Genomic DNA, 17,569 nt, shown 5'->3' on the forward strand with positions numbered 1-17,569 from the left:
TTAATGTAATCATTAAACATTATTGTTGGGATAGTGTTGGTTATGAGTGCTGTGGTCCTGCCATTGGGGCAGGGGGCTGGACTCGATGGCCTCTCGAGGTCCCTTCCAGTCCTAGTGTTCTATGATTCTACCACTTTTCTCCCCTAATAAGAATTGAAATGTTTAAAAATCCTCTCACTTAATGTATTGTAATCAAAAAGAAAAAAGTAGATGTAATTTTGGGCCTCACATCTCAGAGGATCCTTTGAATACAATGAAAGTCTTGTAAATATTATAACTGTTAACCTATAGTAGCAAACATTGATAGCAATAAAAAACCCACAATCAAAGCTATACTGATTAGGAAAAGTTTGCTAGTCTCTCCAGAATTAGAGCTGCAGGTAGGGCTGCCAACTCGGACTAAAGTTATACCAAGAGATTTTTTTTCCCCTAACATGACGTAATCTTATTTTCTCAAAATACCCTATTAAAATCTCCAGGATTGGTTTCAACAGTCACTGCAAGATTGATACGGATTCAGGGATACTCCATGCCAATATTGGAGGGTTGGCAAGCCTTGCTGCAACATAAATTAAATCCCTGCTTCTCAGCTAAAGTGCTAGTAGGTCTCTATTTGGCGTTGTGGGTGTATGATTGTCCATGATTGCATGCACACTTCAGCTTAATTCAGCTGACTGTATTTTCACAGATGTGTAAGTAAGTACATGTTCAAGTTATGTAAATAGCAATATCCTGCTTTTAAGAGCAAAGGAAGGGCCTCTGCAATCCAAATAAAAATGCTAGCTACAGAGCATTGCATTGACAGCGTTAGTACGATAGACCTGTAATACCTTTGTTAGCTGTCTGACAAACATAGGAAGCGGAGGTGTTAAAGACCTGTTACATCATCTCATCCTTATCCTTTTTGACGCAAGATTAAGTGTATACCAGAAGGCACAGTAGGGCTACGTCTACATGTGCACGCTACATTGAAATAGGCTATTTCGATGAATAACGTCTACACGTCCTCCAGGGCTGGCAACATCGACGTTCAACGTCGACGTTGGGCAGCACCACATCGAAATAGGCGCTACGAGGGAACGTCTACACACCAGAGTAGCACACATTGAAATAAGGGTGCCAGGAACAGCTGCAGACAGGGTCACAGGGCTGACTAGCGCTTCCGGGGCAACAGCTAGCCGCTCCCTTAAAGGGCCCCTCCCATACACACGCAGCCTGCACAGCACGCGGTCTGCAGAGCCATAGGCACGCACACCTCGAGAGACGCAGTCATGGACCCCCAGCAGCAGCAGCAGCAGCAGCAGCAGCAGCCAGAGGTCCACCCAGCCGCCCCTGCAGGAGCAGTGCTCGCCCTGCTCCATGCCATGCAGGAGGCAGCTGAGCACCTCCTTGCCACAGAGGAGGAGCTGCCCGCAGGGGAGGAGGACGCAACCCCCAACCCTGCAGCACCCCGTCGCCCCCCCCCCACCGCACACGCCGCCGGCTGTGGAGCTACCACACGAGCACCAACTGGTCGGAGCGGCTGGTGCTTGGGGAGTGGGATGACGACCGCTGGCTCAGGAACTTTCGCATGAGCCGGCAGACATTTCTGGAGCTATGCCAGTGGCTCACCCCCGCACTCAGGCACCAGGACACCTTCATGCGGCGTGCCCTCAGCGTCGAGAAATGGGTCGGTATCGCTGTCTGGAAGCTGGCCACTCCAGACAGCTACCGATCTGTGGGCCAGCAGTTTGGCGTCGGCAAGGCCACTGTCAGGGCTGTCCTCATGGAGGTAAGAGGACCCACGGGGGGAGGGGGAGGCAGCCCTGGCAGGGGAGGTGAGGGAGGCAGTCCTGGCAGGGGAGGCGGGGGGGGGGGAGGGAGGCCCTGGCCGGGGGGGTAGGGGGACCCTGGCAGGGGAGGGCCACACACACCCTGCACACCCCTCATTGGTGCTCTCCCATGTGCTTCCCCTGCAGGTCGTCTGCACCATCAACGCCCTGCTCCTCCACAGGCTCGTGAGGCTTGGGGACCTGGATGCCGCCATCGCGGGCTTTGCCACCCTGGGCTTCCCCAATTGCTTCGGGGCTCTGGATGGGACTCACATCCCCATCCGCGCCCCGGAACACAGTGGAGGAGGCTACTTAAACAGGAAGGGCTACCACTCAGTGGTCCTCCAGGCCTTGGTGGACAGCCGGGGCCGTTTCTTGAACATTTATGTGGGCTGGGCTGGCAGCACCCACGACACCCGGGTATTCCGGCACTTGGGCCTGTGCCGCTGGCTGGAGGCGGGGACCTACATCCCCCAGCGGGAGATCCCTGTGGGGGACACCACCATGCCCCTCTGCGTCATCGCAGATGTGGCATACCCCCTCCGGCCCTGGCTCATGCACCCGTACACGGGCCATCTGTCTGCCAGCCAGGAGCGCTTCAACCAGCGCCTGAACCACGCGCACCAGGTGGTGGAGCGCTCATTTGGCCGCCTCAAAGGGCGCTGGAGGTGTCTCCTCACCCGCCTTGATGCGGGCCCCACCAACATCCCCCAGATTGTGGGTGCGTGCAGCGCCCTACACAACCTCGTGGAGAGCAAGGGGGAGGCCTTCTTTCAGGGCTGGGCTGTGGAGGCCGGCAGGGCTGATGTGCAGCCACCCGCTGCCCCCAGTCGCCAGGTGGACCCCCAAGGGACCCGGGTCCGGGAGGCCCTGCGGGCCCAGTTCGATGAGGCCGCGGGGTGAACGCTGGCAGGCCCCCCACTACCCCCCCATCCTCCACAATACTCCCTGCCCCTATGCCCACACCACAGAGCACCCAAGAGCACCCCCCCCCAACTTTTCTTGTAAATAAAAGCAGACAGTTGTTCGTCAACTCAAATATCTGTAGAACTCTTATTGTTATTATCAACAAGACTAACTATTTACAGGCAAAATCTAACTTATATATGTATGTATTATAAATAGGGATAAGATGAAAGGGGAAGACAAGGAAGGGGAGAACTTTTTACTTGGGGGGGTAAGGATCAGCATAGTAACGGGTCAAATATACAAACTATTTACAACAAACTAACTTAAAACTGGGGGGAATATATACAAAGGGGGAGGGGGGGCAATGTCCTGGGCCCCACACCCCCTAAAGTCCAGCGCTGGGGGTGGGCGGCCGGGATCCCCGCCTTGGCCTCAGCCCTGGCCGGGGCTGGCTGGGGGCCAGGCGGACCGGGAGATACGGCTGGCGGGTGTCAGCTGACCCCAGGTCCCCCTCAGCGGAAGGGCCCTCGGTGGTGGGTGGTGGTGTGACGGCGGACGGCGCAGCAGGTGGAGCAGGCAGGGCGGGTACAGCGGCGGCCGGCGCGGCATGGGGGGCCAGGTAGTCCGCGATACAGTTGAAGGTCTGCATGTTGGCCCCCCATGCCTCGTGGTGCCAGGCCAGCACCCGCTCCTGCAGCTGGAGGTGGCGTTCCTCCACCCGCAGCCGCTGCTCGGCAACCTCCAGCTGCCGACGGTGGAGGGCCAGCAGCTGGGGGTCCGTTGCTGTCAGCTGGCGGTGCTGGGTCCGCCGTCATCCCTGCCGTGGGGCTGGTCGGTCCTCCACCGAGGGGCTGGCCTGGAGTGATGGCCCCGGAGGGCTGTCCGGGACCACTGACACCTCGCCGGCGCTCTCCGGTCCTTCCGATGGTGCAGCTGTGGAACGCAGGAGGGGGGGAAGAAGAGTGGAGACAGCCGTTAGTGTGGGCCCCGAGCCGTGGCCCTTGTCCCCCCACCCCTCTGCTGCAGGTTCCCCATCCCCATCCCCGGGAGATGCTGCTGTGATGGGTTCAGGAGTCCCCCTGCACTGCACCCCGTCCGCTGGCAGGAGTGACTCTCACTCAGCAGGTACAACAGGAGGTTTATTAGGCAACAGATGCTCAGTTTCTCACAGAAGCAACAGTACAGCAGTCAGAGACAGTCCTTCCAACCTGTCCTGGGGAGAAGACCCCGAGGGGTGCCCCTCTGGGGTGTAGCTTTCCCCCTCCTCAGGCTGGCTGCCTTCTAGCTCTCCCTTCCCCTAGCCTCTAACTGCCACCCTCGATTCAAACCCAGCTCGGCTCCTCCCTCCTCTTTGTTCAGGGCAGAGGTGTAACCTGCCAGTTGTAGCCCCAGGATCATCCTTAGCCACTGGGAGCTATTCTGCTTGTTTCTCATATGTAGTCTGAGTCTCGCATTTGCACTCCCCCCACTCCATCACATGCTGCTGCTGCTGCTGCTGCTGCTGCTGCTGCTGGGTGTCCCACCCCCTCCCCCTGGGGGGACCTTAGAAGTTCCGCTCCCCTCAGCCCCGGGGATGGGGCATGGCACTGTCATGCTGGCGGGGCAGGGGCTGATGCACTCCTGTGAGGGACAAGCCACTGCTGTCCTTGGGGCCGTGGTCATCTGGGCATGTGGAGGGCCCTGGTCATATCTATTACCCCCGCCCCTCAACCCCGGGGGTGTGCACCGGGGGGGTACATACCTGACGGTCCACTCCCACGGTCGGGGGACACCCGGGGGGTGGACGCCTGGCTGGAGCTCCTGGATGGCAGGATGATCTGGAGGCCGGTGTCACTGGCGGAGGACTCCCCCTCCTCCTCCTCCTCCTCCGGTGCCCCGGGGTGCGGGGCTTGCCTCCGGGGTGGACTCCGCCTCTGGAGCCTGCTGGGGCTCCTCGGCCGAGGTATCAAGAGTGGCCGGAGGGGAGGAGGTGTGCCGGGGGCCCAGGATGTCCCTGAGCTCCCTGTAAAAGGGGCAAGTGACGGGGTGGCCCCAGATCGGCCGGCCGCATCCCGGGCCCGTGCGTAACCCTGCCGCAGCTCCTTCACTTTACTCCGGACATGATCTGGAGTGCGGGCAGGGTGACCCCGGGCGGCCAGGCCCTCGGCCAGCAGAGCGAACGCATCCGCGTTCCGCCTCTTGCTCCCCATTACCTGGAGCACCTCCTCCTCGCTCCAGAGCCCCAGCAGGTCCCGAAGCTCGGCCTCTGTCCAGGAGGGGCCCCGCTGCCACTTCCCCACCTGGCTGCTGGGCTGGGAGCCCTGGCTCCCCTTGGGGGGGGGTCCCCTGAGGGCGCTTAGGGGACTGGTGTGCGGCCATCGCAGCTAGGGGGGGGTGTCTGTGGCGGCTGAGGGACGTGCAGGCTGGCCACGTGTCTGGGCTGCCGCCTGCACATTCTCTCAGCTTCCTGCACAGGAAGGGAGGGGGCGGGGAGCTTTAAGGGGCCGCTCCACACGGCCACCATTGAGCTCAGGGGCTGGAGAGAGCGTCTCTCAACCCCTCAGCTGATGGCCGCCATGGAGGACCCCGCAATTTCGATGTTGCGGGACGCGCAACGCCTACACGTTCCCTACTTCGACGTTGAACGTCGAAGTAGGGCACTTCCCATCCCCTCATGGGGTTAGCGACTTCGACGTCTCGCCGCCTAACGTTGATGTTAACTTCGAAATAGCGCCCAACACGTGTAGCTGTGACGGGCGCTATTTCGAAGTTGGCGCGGCTACTTCGAAGTAGCGTGCACGTGTAGACGCGGCTTAGGTGTCATTAAAAACAGAATAACAGCTTAATAGTTGCAACACTCATGGGGGTGGGGGAATATTGCAAACACCAAGGTACCTTATCCAATACAAAACCGATAAGGTTCTAAAGCACGATCGGAGGAGCTAAGCAAAGCTTAGTATCCGTTTTGGCCTCGTTAACCTATAAATCAAGAGCTTAAATCTGCTTTGCATTGTGCTCTCTTATGGAAGTTCCAATGACACCAGCGAAGAAATAGAAAGAAAAATATGCCAGAGTACACATTGTGGATGAGAATTTTTATAACCAAAATTTTTTCTGAAACTGTCTTGTTTCCTGAGTACCTGAGTTTGTGTATTACATGGTTGTAATTTCACAAGTTTCACAGGTTTAGCCCAGGGTTGATGGCATTAGTAAGTATGTAAGTCTGATTCTGCTGTCAATGAGACTGGTGAAAACTAGCAGAATTACACTGAAGCCATTGGAATTCTAGTGGCAACATTGAGAGAAGTGACATCCAAAGCAATCCCAGTTTCCATTCTGGATGTTACATAACTGTGTGTGCAGTGGTGGGGAATTATGATAGCCTATTCTTATCTTCTCTGCCAGAGAGTGCATCTGAGGCACAGGTGCAGATACCTTGCAAGAAGAAACATCTTTGTACAACAAAAGCCAGAAGTCCTTGGGAGAGTAATGTAGCTTTTCATGAAGACACAGTGTAAAGCCACCCCTCCCCACCACCACCTCATGCTTCTTCGTTTGTCTCACATTCTGTTAAGAATGACAAGGAAGTTTGAAGTTGCAGGTAGGAACTGAAAGGGGCCAAAAGAGCATCTGTATTGTATCTAAATGGTCTTGAGCTGGAGAAAGGGCTTGGGTAAATAAATGGAACTCCCTCACACACCTAAAAATTGCTTCTGGCTTTAATGCAGGAATTTGAAGATCATCAGAATAAGGCATTTTCATATGTCCCAAGCACTGCATGAACCAGAGAAGGAAGGAAGGAAGGAAATACACTTGTGCTTTATAGATGTGTATCAACTCCGAAAAGTAGTTATAAAACACCACTTTCTTACTCAGTCCTTCTCCCAATATGTATTGAAGTAATTTCTTTAGTAACAAAATATAGAGGCCAATTCCTACAAGACGCTCACACTCTCCATGTCCATTAAAGGCACGGTGCTGAGTTTTTCTCAGAGCCTTCCCAGATTATGCCAATATGTTTTTGCTACTGACATTACAGAGCACCTGTTGTTAAGACTGAAAGCTGGATTATTTTCTGGCTAATACATCAGTAGGTTCGTTAGTTACATTTCATCCCCAGGGCTAAATTCTGCTTTCATTTACATTGTTACAACCTAACTTGCAATTATTTAGTTGGAAAAAAAAAGGCATATTTATTCATATCACATGTGAAAAGGCAGCTCAGAGTATATATTTAGTTTCACTACAGCTACGTCTACACAGGCAGCCTCTGTTGACAGTGGTCACTGTCCACAGAGAAACCTTGGCAGTCCCTCTGTCAACAGACTGTGTCCACACATAAAAGCAGCTTGAAAGAACAAACTGTTCTGTCAACAGAAAGCAGCTGGACTGCCCTGTCCTCTGTCAACAGAATGGCTGATCGGAAGCTCTGCAAACGAGGCTGCTTGGGGAACCGGAAGCCCTGTCTTTCAACAGAAGTGTCTACATGGGCACTCTGTCGACAAAACACTGTTGACAGAGACGTTATACCTGATCTGGGAGAGGCATAACAGTGCTGGCTGAACAGCTGAGTTTAGTTTTGTGGATGGAGGCTGCCCTTGCATACACAGTCCGTGCTGGCAAGCTACATAACAAAATATCTGAAACTTTTCAATACCCAATTTTAGAACGCGTACTGGTCAAGTGTGTATGTGAATGGAAAGTATAGTGGATTGGATGATCAACTAGGTTTTCAATTCTCTTAAGTTTTACCATTCTATGTGGAATTTTTATTTATAAGAATCATGAGAAGGAATGGAAGGTTTTGCTTACATATGTTGGTTAAGTTTGGTGCCTGTGGTTTCAACCAAAGACATGCATCTTTGGGCTCTGTGGCTACATCTACACTACAGAGGTCTGTTGAAAGAAGCCCTTGCAGAAGATCTCGTCCAAAAGAACTTCTTTTGAAAGAGAGCCTCCACCCACAAAAAAGTGGATCAAAAGTGTGATCTGCTCTTTTGAAAGAGATTGTCCACATAGTCCCTGCTCTTTCAAAAGAACGGAGTGGGGATCAAAAAATCAGGCCCTACGAGGACTGCTCTTTCAGAAGAAAGGGCCTGTGGAGCATCTACATGTTTTCTTTGAAAAGAAGCTTTTGAAGAGGGGTGCTCTTCCTGAAGTGGGAAAGGAAGAGTGATTTTGAAAAGAGCGCTGCATTCTTTCAATTTACTTTTGAAAGAACGCTTTTTGTGTGTAGATGATCTGCCTGATCTTTTGAAAGAGCCCTCTTGCTAGTGTAGACACATTAAAAAATTATGTCAGTAGCGAGTCTGGATTATGTTATCCCATATTCTAGCTAGGAACCTAATCTGGACTAACTGAGCTAGATGAGATACTGCAGTGCAGTAACTGGGCACGCTCACATGCTTAAAACTCAGTTAATGCCAGTGAGGTAACTTGTAAAAGGACATGGCTGTAGTGCTAGCACAGGGCAAAAAATTTCCTCATATGATTCCACTGAAAGTTGTCCGGGTCCAGCCACATTTCAGGCTCAGTTGCTAAGGCTCACCAGCATGAGATCCTCATCAAGAGTTTTATTTAAATCTTTAAGAGTTCTCACCAATAAGCCTTACTACTTAATACAGCCCATGTGTCTGCTCCTCCCTTCCACACTGGCTACTTCTTGTGTTATGTTTTTGGTGGTGTGGTATTTTTCCTCCTTTTTGAAAAAAGTTAACTCCTTCCTCCCCTTTACTGCGGTTGTTTTTATATACCTTGTCATAGTAAGTAATTAGGTGCTACATAGCCATAAGTGAGGGCAGACGTTAGCTTCTTATTTGCAGAGGCACATATGTGGAAAATCACCATAGGACCCACATCCCATTCTTAAGACACAAATTCCACTTCTTCAGTCGCATGTTTCATTTCCAAAGCACTTTTCAAATACTAGTACAGGTTGAACATCTCTAGTCTGGCCCCTTTGGGATCTGACCAGTGTCAAACCAGAGAATTTGCCACACCACGGGAGACCAATATTGTCTAGTAGCATTACCAACCCTTCAACTCCTTACTGGGTTCTTAGAAAACATTTAGGGGTAAATTACAGCTAAATAGCAGCACAGAATACTGAGAGCCAGGACTGGGGCTGTAAACAAAGTTTATAGGACTGCCAGAAACTTAGCTACCCTGATGATAAGTGATCACCCAGATAACTAAAATCATGTCTGGCCACAGATGTTGCCGAACCAGAGAGTGCTGGACTAGAGAGGTTCAACCCATCCTTAATATTCCAGCTAAACAATTTACTAACCATGCTGAGACTTGAAAGTGCAGCACTCAATGTCAGGAAATGGCAAAGTTAATATGCCCCTTCAACCTCACCCCTGTCCATGGGTAGGCATGCAATATGATACAGTTTTAATGATCCTGTCAGATATTTTTTCCTCTGGACCCTGTTCTTCTGGTGCAGAAGGTGTTCAGTGAATGTGACAGCTGTCTGGTATTTATCTGCGTTATTCAATGTGCAGTCCCCATACTTTACACTCTAATGCCATGTAAGTCCTACACTAGGGATGTGTGTTGAATGCAATGATTTTAGAAGTCCCTTGGTTGTGCTTTTTTCTGTAGAAATTTCTTGTACTCCATTGCTTTCATGAATATCTGTTAATGTTATAACATCATGGATGTGTAATGTTCATTAACTTCGTATTTGTTTTCCAGTATGTCCTGTCTGTACTGAAATTCACCTACCCTACCCTTTTTCAAGGGTAAGTACCATCTGAAAAACACATTTGTTTGAAATATGATTCTAATAAGTAAACATCTAGCTGTCCCATACTAAAGCTAATTTTAGCATCTCCTGTCATTAAAGGGTTTTCTTTTCTAGAAAACATACTTCACCGGGCCTCAGTAAAGTGTTTGTTAACTTGTTTAAGTTAATATTAATGTCATCACGGTGAAATATCTGTTTATAAGATCAACAGCCTCTCCATCAAGTCTAGTTTTCAAGGTGGCCTGGTATTTCAAGCTAGGAAAACAGTAGTATTCCCACACCCCTTCAAGAAGTACTAATTTTAGTTTATGTGCATATGTGATCTATTTAATTTTTTCAATACACTAACAATTCAATACAAATCTGTAGTTAGGCTCATACAAATACAAGGATACTTTATTTCAAGCTCAGCCCATTTACTAATTGCAATTCTTTATCCCAACTTTATGCAAGTTACTCTGACAAACCTTTTATCTATTATTTATTTATTTATTTTGCCACGTTGTCTGTATTTACTATCACTGCTGTCATCAGTTTATAAAAAAACATAGAGTGAAATCATAGCCAATTGATGTTAATGAAGGTCAGCATTTCACCCATCATTTCTGTCCTCTTGGCATATGTAACCTGCCAATAATGTTCACAGTCGTTGCATATTTTCAAGTCCAAGATCCTTGCGGGTTTCATGTCCCAAAACCAGAATTCTCTTGTCTGGCGGTGGATGCCACAGGATCAGAGAGCCCCATCTGGGAGGCTACTCGGAGAAGGGCCGGCAGCTGAGAGACCAGTGATAGTGGGGCTGGTAACCCTGTGCAGGGAGGCTGGGGGTATGTGTCCCTGGAGCTGGCCACCGCAGGGCCAGTGGCTGGAACCACAGCCATGTATAGTCGGGGCCAGTGGCATCAGTCCAGAAGGAGCCTGGCTGCAGATAAAGGGGCTGCCGGGGGTGTGAGGGCAGAAGGCAGGGGACCTCCCTTTGTCCAGCAAATTCCCCTGTTCAGGATCAGTCAAGTCCTGAGGGTGCTGGACAAGGGAGGTACAATCTGTACCTAAATTTCTCTGTCCTTTCCCCTCTTGTCCATTTTGTGGCCTCTTGACTGTGATGAACTCCTGTGAATCTCCATTTCCTTTCAGGTCTGTCAGGTCTAGTAACCCAAAAAAGTGTAATGAACTCTTTTTTAAAAATAAATCTGTTCTAGTGTCAGTGTGTGTACAAATTACTTTATATTACTGTATTATTCAAGAGCCCTTGCCATGGGCCATGACCTCAGTGTATTAGGCACTGTACACCCCCCTGCCACCCCGGTCCTTAATTTCTAGGAGTAAGGGAATGTGAGGGGGTGTATGTGGAAGACAAATATGGTAAGTTCTCATTAAAAGTCAGCATTCAATAGCAGTTACCACACTCTTCTATTTGAGTTGCTGCAGTTAATTCCAAGTGCGTGGAAATAGTGTTCTATCTCTTTGTAGCAACGGTTGGTAAGTACCGACTTGAAAAGGCTAGTGGTGTCTGAGAACCGTTCAAAGGCCTTTGCATGCTGTCTCTTTAGACCTGGAAGTAGGTGAGCAGGGGAGAAAAGGATGTTATCCTCACTATCTCACACTGCCATAGGTCTCTTGTCATTCCTTGTGTTCTCAGTCTCCTATAGGGTTCTCTCCTGCAAGGTGCTGAGGACCTTCAACTCTCATTGACTTCAGCAGGAGTGGTGGGTGCTCTGCATCTTGTAGGATGATCTTTAATTCGGGAGGTGTTTCCTTTCTGGGACTTGGTGTTGCACCATTAACGTTACTGGGAGTTTTGGCTCTGATTTGAATGAGAGCAGAATCAAGCCCTAGAGGAACATCCAGTTTACTCAGCTTTATGTTATTGTATGCTGCTCATCTAGAGGCGGTAGAGTGAACTATTCTAGCTGCTGATCCATGGGCAACGATTTGTCGGCTTTCTGCTGGTATCAGACTGTAGAGTGCATTGTGTGTGATGTTTTTCTTTCTTTCTTGCAACACACTGCTTAAATCAAGTGCTTCACAATGAAAGGACTAATAGACAAAGGCATCTTTCGTGCCTAACAGTTACATGTTGCACTGGTTTTGCATTACAGCACAGTACATTAAACATTTACTGAATATAAAGCAAATAGCATTCAAATCCTGCTCTCTGCTATTAAACCCAAGGAAAGGAATTGTGCAACATCAGACTAGCACTAAATATATTGACTTTCTTTTTATAGCTTAAAATAAATACCCCCCCGCCCCTGGTCTTTCTATGATTTCACATGCTCTTCCTCTATTCGGATAGAGAAGGTTCTTCTGATAGTATAGAGTGTTATTAGTTATTGTGAAATATCAGTATAGTGGCAATATGTTTTGGATTTTGTAGAAAAAACTAGCTAATTGTGAAGAAACTCTCTCTAGAAGCTACAGATTCAAGTGTGCTGTGTGCAGTCTTTGTGTTATTTGTTGTTGACAGCATAGTTGGCTTTATACAGAAGAAAATACAATTTGTGCGGTAGGGACTTTACAATTCAGACCTAGTGTGACCAGCTGTAAATAGTCATGTTTAAGTTGATTACTGAAGTCAGTGGAATTACACATGGTATCCTAGAACTTACTAACATGAACGATCCAACTGAAGAGCATAGCTGAAGCCCTAGATCTAATAGTGGTTAGAGGATTAAACTTAAACAGATGGACAAGTCCCCTTGCCCCAACCCAAGACCCTCTTCAAACAACAGCACTTCAAGACGGAGAGGAAGTTCAGTCCTAAAGCACGGTTTGATTGTTTTCTTTTCCCTTCTCCTATAATATAATGTAGGAGAAACTTAACACTTAGGTACCGTTAGTATGGATGGTGCTTGTCAGGCAAATAAACTGACAGATCCTTACCTGCAAGCTACAACTCAGTTCAAGAGACCATAAACAAAGGGTGTGGGCAGAGTGTGTAGTTATAGTGAGCAGGGGTGCTAATTTTTAATGTGGTCAATTTCTTCTTTCTGAAGTATGCGTGAAGAGAATTACCTTTGGGGCAGTGTTGATAGATGGGGTGAAAAGATAGCAGTCTAACGAAAAGAGAGACTTTCAAACAAAGGAGCAGGAATGCATGCTGTACAGAAGCATTGGGCAACCTAGGCTAGTGAGTGGGCCGCATGAGTGGTCCCTCTTTCATCTCGGTGGGCCACAAGTTTGTTGTAACCAAGATGGTTTCCCTGGATATGACACTTTTGCTAACTGGGCTTGTGTAGTTAGAATTTGAAGTGTTAGTGCTTTGATTGGATGCAAAGGAAGCAGTCCATGTTGTGTGCAATTAGCACACATCTCACTTCACATGCCTTTATGTGCATGTAATGTTAATAGTATAGGGAAAAAACCTACACTAACAGAAATGGGTGGAAACTGGCAACTCTGCGCACGGGGAGTGGTAAATAAATGTCTAGCTGGCCACACATGAAACCCCGGAGGGCTGCATGTGGCCCACCCCAGCTATGCAGGCTCAGGGGTGACATTCCAGAGCCAGGGGCACGACAAGAAAAGATGCCAAATTACATAAAGGGGAAGCCTAACTTCATTATGGAAAATATGGTTTGTGATTTAAAAAATACCCACCGAAGTAACTGTTCTGTGTTGTTTCAGGTGGCAGACATTAGTTGGTGGATTTCTGCTCCACGTCTCCTGGAAGCTGGGCTGGGTGGAGATCAGTTACAGTTCAAGGTACACTGAACTGTGCAGTGCACGATATTTATTTTTTGTTGTTGGACTGGGACATGGTATTGAGCTGCCACGTAGGAGCAGATGGAAAGTGTTCTGTGTTCAAACAGACCCACTCCACTTAGCAGAGGCATGAGTGAGATGGAGATTCGGTTTTCCATGAAAACTGAGCATTGAAAGTCGGTGGCATCATAGATTACTTGGCTTACATATTTCTGGTTGTAGTTAAGAACATAAGAAATTATTAAAGGTAATTAAAAATAAATTAATGAATTAAAAAGTCTAGGTATTTTACTTGATAAAGGAGTGATGTTTCCATGGTGATATTAGTTGGTAGATTTTTTTCAGATACCATACTTTTATGTTGAGACCCAAGCAATTTGAATAGGGCATTGTAATCACAGAGTACATAATTTTGAATGGACTCCTTTGTTTTGCTAGTAATGGCCCAAATTCTGCTCTCAGTTATGTGCAAGTAACTACACTGACTTCAGAGAGGTTGTGGGGATGCAGATGGGAGCAGAATTTGTCCCAATATGTTTTTATCGGCAATTTGGGTAATATTTTTGGGCCAAAACTCTCTGACAGGATCAGGTCCTTTAGGAAACAGACTTATTTTTTTGCTGGTGGTGGTTGGTGATGACTGTTATTTAATAAACTTTTATTTTCTATGCACTATTTTTTTTATCCTTAATACGTCTTGGAAATATAGAAGGGGTGCAGGCATGTAAAACGTCCAGAAAAGGATAACAAAAATGAAGCCACGTGAAGAGAGATTAATAAGACTGGGCTTTTTCAGCTTGGAAAAGAGACTATTCAGGGGCAATGTGATAGAGGTATATAACATTATGACAGATGTAGAGCAAGTAGATAAGAAAGTGTTATTTATACCTTCTCATAACAGAAGAACTGGGGGGGTCACCAAATGAAATGAATAGGTAGCAGGTTTAAAACAAAAACAACAAAAAAGAAGTATTTTTTCACTCAATGCACAGTCAGCCTGTAGACATCCTTGCCAGAACTTTCTTTTAGAACTTCCTTGCTGTGAAGGCCAAGACGATAAGAGGTTTCAAAAAAGAACTAGATAAGTTGATGGAGGATAGTTCCATCAGTGGCTATTAGCCAGGATGGTCAGAGATGGTGTCTCAGGCACAGTGGTGTTCAAACTTTTCATACTGCTGACCCTTTTCACACAGTAAGCCTCTGAATGTGACACGTCCCACTTATCAACTAAAATGGGGGACTACTTTAATTTAATGGGAGCTTGGGGCTGTGAGCCTCATGGAGCTGACAGCTCACAATCCCTATGCAACCATCTTGTGACCTCCCTGAGGGTGTCATGAACTCCAGTTTGAGAACCCCCACCCTATTCTTGGTTTGCCAGAACCTGGGAGTAGGCAACAGGCTATAGATCACTTGGTGATTACCTGTTCTGTTCATTTCCTTTGGGGCACCTGGCCGTGGCTACGTTCGGAAGACAGGTTATGGGGCTAGGTGGACCTTTGGTCTGACTCAGTATGGCCATTCTTATGTTCTTATAAGTCAGGTCATGTTAGGTTTTTTTAAGTACAGACCATTCAGAAATGCATTTTCTGTGGAAAAATTTTGTTGAAAACAAAATTGTCAGTTTTGTTCTTTGAGTTTGTATGGGTTGTTGAAAATCTAGAGCCATATCCAAAACATAACCATTTTTTTTTGTTTCTAGTATTTGTTTCTTTCTGTAAGAACGTAAAAAATGTTGGAGACGATTTTAGGTGAAAACACTGGATTTTGTTAAAAGGCCATTCTTATATCAAATAAAAAATAAACAATATTTTTTTTCTTCTTTCTTTAATGTGTGTTTTCAAATAAAGCCTAACATCCAGTAGAGGTCAGTGTGATGTAGGGTACTAACTGAGACAAACAACCCTTGAGAGACAGGAGCTGAGAGAATTTCTCTGCAGTTTTATAGAGCAGGCATTTGCTAGCTACTAGTTGATGACTAAATTAAATAGCTAGGTATAGCTGATTCTTGAAGTTTATTTTGCAAAGCACTGTAATTATTTGTAATTCTTTGTAAGGAGTCTCATAATTTGCTGTTCCTTTAGGTAGTTTCCTCAATTTGTGTCAGCCACATAGGTCCAAATTTTCAGAAGAGGTCTGTAAATCTGGGTGGGTTTAATTTTTGAGTGTCCATCTTCAGAAAGATAGAGTTATTTTTCAAATGTGCCAGGTGCTCACATCTCCAAGTCATGCTTCTGGCTTCTGAGGTGTTCTGCACCTCTGAAAAATCAGGCATCTCAAGGAAGGCATCCAAACTTAAAAAGGGTGCTTTTGAACTGTGTAGCCCCTGTAGCTTTGCACTGGAATATCCCTTTCTCCCACATGTACTTCTTACCCTGAAACAAAAAAAAAAACAAAAACTTTTTATAAAAGCTAAAAAAGCAGCAGATACTGAATTCTATAATGCATGTGTCTTGTAGCAAGTTTTCTTTAGCTTCTTAGACACCCCAGTTTTTTATCTCCCCCGCCAACTCCAAGGCCACCACAGTCACCATCCCCCCAGCTGCAGAAAGGCTGGATTTGTAATTCTGTGTGGAACTTGGGTCAACAAGATGTTCCCACTCTTAGGGGCTGTGTATAATATCTCCTTACTTGCCCAGTGAATAAGAGACTACAAATCAAGCTGCATTCCGTGGAAGAGAAATGCAGATCCCCAAGGGTTGGATTCAAAGCCCAGTGGAGTTAAGGAGTCTTTCCATTGACTTCAATGGACTGAATCACATCCTAACAGCCAGGCAGCCTTTATGTTACAGCAGTTTGCTGCCCTGTATGCATGTCACTAACACTATGAGTCACAACAGTATGAGTGGCTCAGGGCTTGTCTACACTACAGAATTATGTTGGCCTAACTTACATTGGCAAACAGGCACCACAGTTATTAAATTGCTTGTGTTGGTGTGCACGCTTAGTTCCTGTGTTGGTGTCGTGCATCGTCACTGGGAAGACTTGTGTCAATTGTACTGGCAACGTGCAATGTTGTGGGATGGCTCCTGAAAGCCAGTAACAGTCAGCATAAGCAAGACAGCATCTATGCTGACACTGTGTCAACCTAATTACATTAACCTACTCTGCTTAGCTAGTGAGCTGATGTTAGAAAGGCACTTATATCGTCAGGAGCCAAATTTAAATAAAGACACTTCCACAGCTAGTTTCAAAGGGATAAACGTGTTAGCCTGTTCTAGCAAAAATGAGGAGTCTTGTGGCACCTTAAAGAGTAACAAATTTATTTGAGTGTAAGCTTTTTATGGGCTGGAGCTCACTTTCTCAGGTGCATGAAGTGGAACCTTTAGTTTGGCAGAGATATATCTATATACAGTAAGTCCCTGAGTTACATGGGGGTTGTGTTCGTGCAACCCCCTTGTAACTCAGCTGGGAACCAGACTACCTCTAGGTTCTGAGCTCCCTGCTGCTTGCAGGACCTGGGAAACTGACTAGCCCACTAGGGCTGGTTAGTTTCCTGGCTGCTTCTCCCAGCTCCTGTCAGCCTGATAATGGAACTGCTGGGGGAAGGCAGGGAGAAGGAGCTCTTAGCTTGCTTAGCTGCCCACAGCTGCAGGCAGTTTGGCAGGCTAAAAGCCTTCTCCCTGCCTTCCCCCCATGGTGCTGCTGTCTGTCTGAGAGCCGTGCAGGTGGGGAAAGGCAGGGAGAAGGGGCTCTTAGCCTGCCCAGCTGCAGAGCAGCTTCAAGTTGTGCTTAACTCACGTTAAAATGAGTAACACGCAACTTGAAACTGCATATTTCATGGGTTTACTATACACACACACACACACACACACACACACACACATATATACATGCAAAGTTGGGTGTGTTCCATTACTATACAGAAGATCAGTACTAATAAGGCCAATTCAGTTAGGGTGGTAGTGGCCTGCTCCCACCAGTTGATGAGAAGGTGTGAATATCAAAAGTGGGGAAATAACTGTTTGTCATGAGCTCGCCACTGGAGTCTCTGTTCACACCCAGTCTGTTTGTGTCGAATTTGCATATGCATTCCCGCTGTGCAGCTTTTATGCTGCAGTCAGTTTTTGAAGGCGAATTTTTTCAGAAGTATGGAAATTTTCATGTCTGCTACTGAGTATCCAGGGAGGTTGAAATGCTCTCCTGCTGGTTCTCTAACGTTACTGTTTTTGATGTCTGATTTGTGTCCATTTATTCTTTTGTACAGAGATGGTCTGGTGTGGCCAGTGTATGTGGCAGGGGGGCATTGCTGGAACATGATGGCATATATATCACATTAGTAGATGTGCAGGTGAAGGAGCCCTTGATGGTGTGGCTGACGTGGTTAGGTCCTATGGTGGTGTCGTGAGGGTAGATGCGTGGACAGAGTTGGCAACAGGGTTTGTTGCAAGGATTGGTTGCTGGGTTAGTGTTT

The 17,569-nt window shown here is 47.4% G+C and overlaps 1 protein-coding gene across 4 annotated transcripts in view; it reads left to right on the plus strand.

Moving 5' to 3' along the window:
* The window catches only part of SLC35D4 (solute carrier family 35 member D4), a 92,907-nt gene that overhangs the window by 1,018 nt on the left and 74,320 nt on the right, over positions 1–17,569 (plus strand). For 2 of the 4 annotated variants that reach the window (XM_074987330.1, XM_074987334.1), the window contains exons 2-3: positions 9,399–9,445; positions 13,078–13,155. In XM_074987330.1, the coding sequence (XP_074843431.1) occupies positions 9,399–9,445; positions 13,078–13,155 (125 nt within the window). Of the gene's footprint in view, positions 1–6,104; positions 6,301–9,398; positions 9,446–13,077; positions 13,156–17,569 lie in introns of all 4 variants that reach the window. The other 2 variants (XM_074987332.1, XM_074987333.1) reach the window with 2 other exon arrangements.

Source organism: Carettochelys insculpta, chromosome 2, assembly GCF_033958435.1.
Source record: "Carettochelys insculpta isolate YL-2023 chromosome 2, ASM3395843v1, whole genome shotgun sequence".
Classification (NCBI taxonomy): Eukaryota; Metazoa; Chordata; order Testudines; family Carettochelyidae; genus Carettochelys; species Carettochelys insculpta.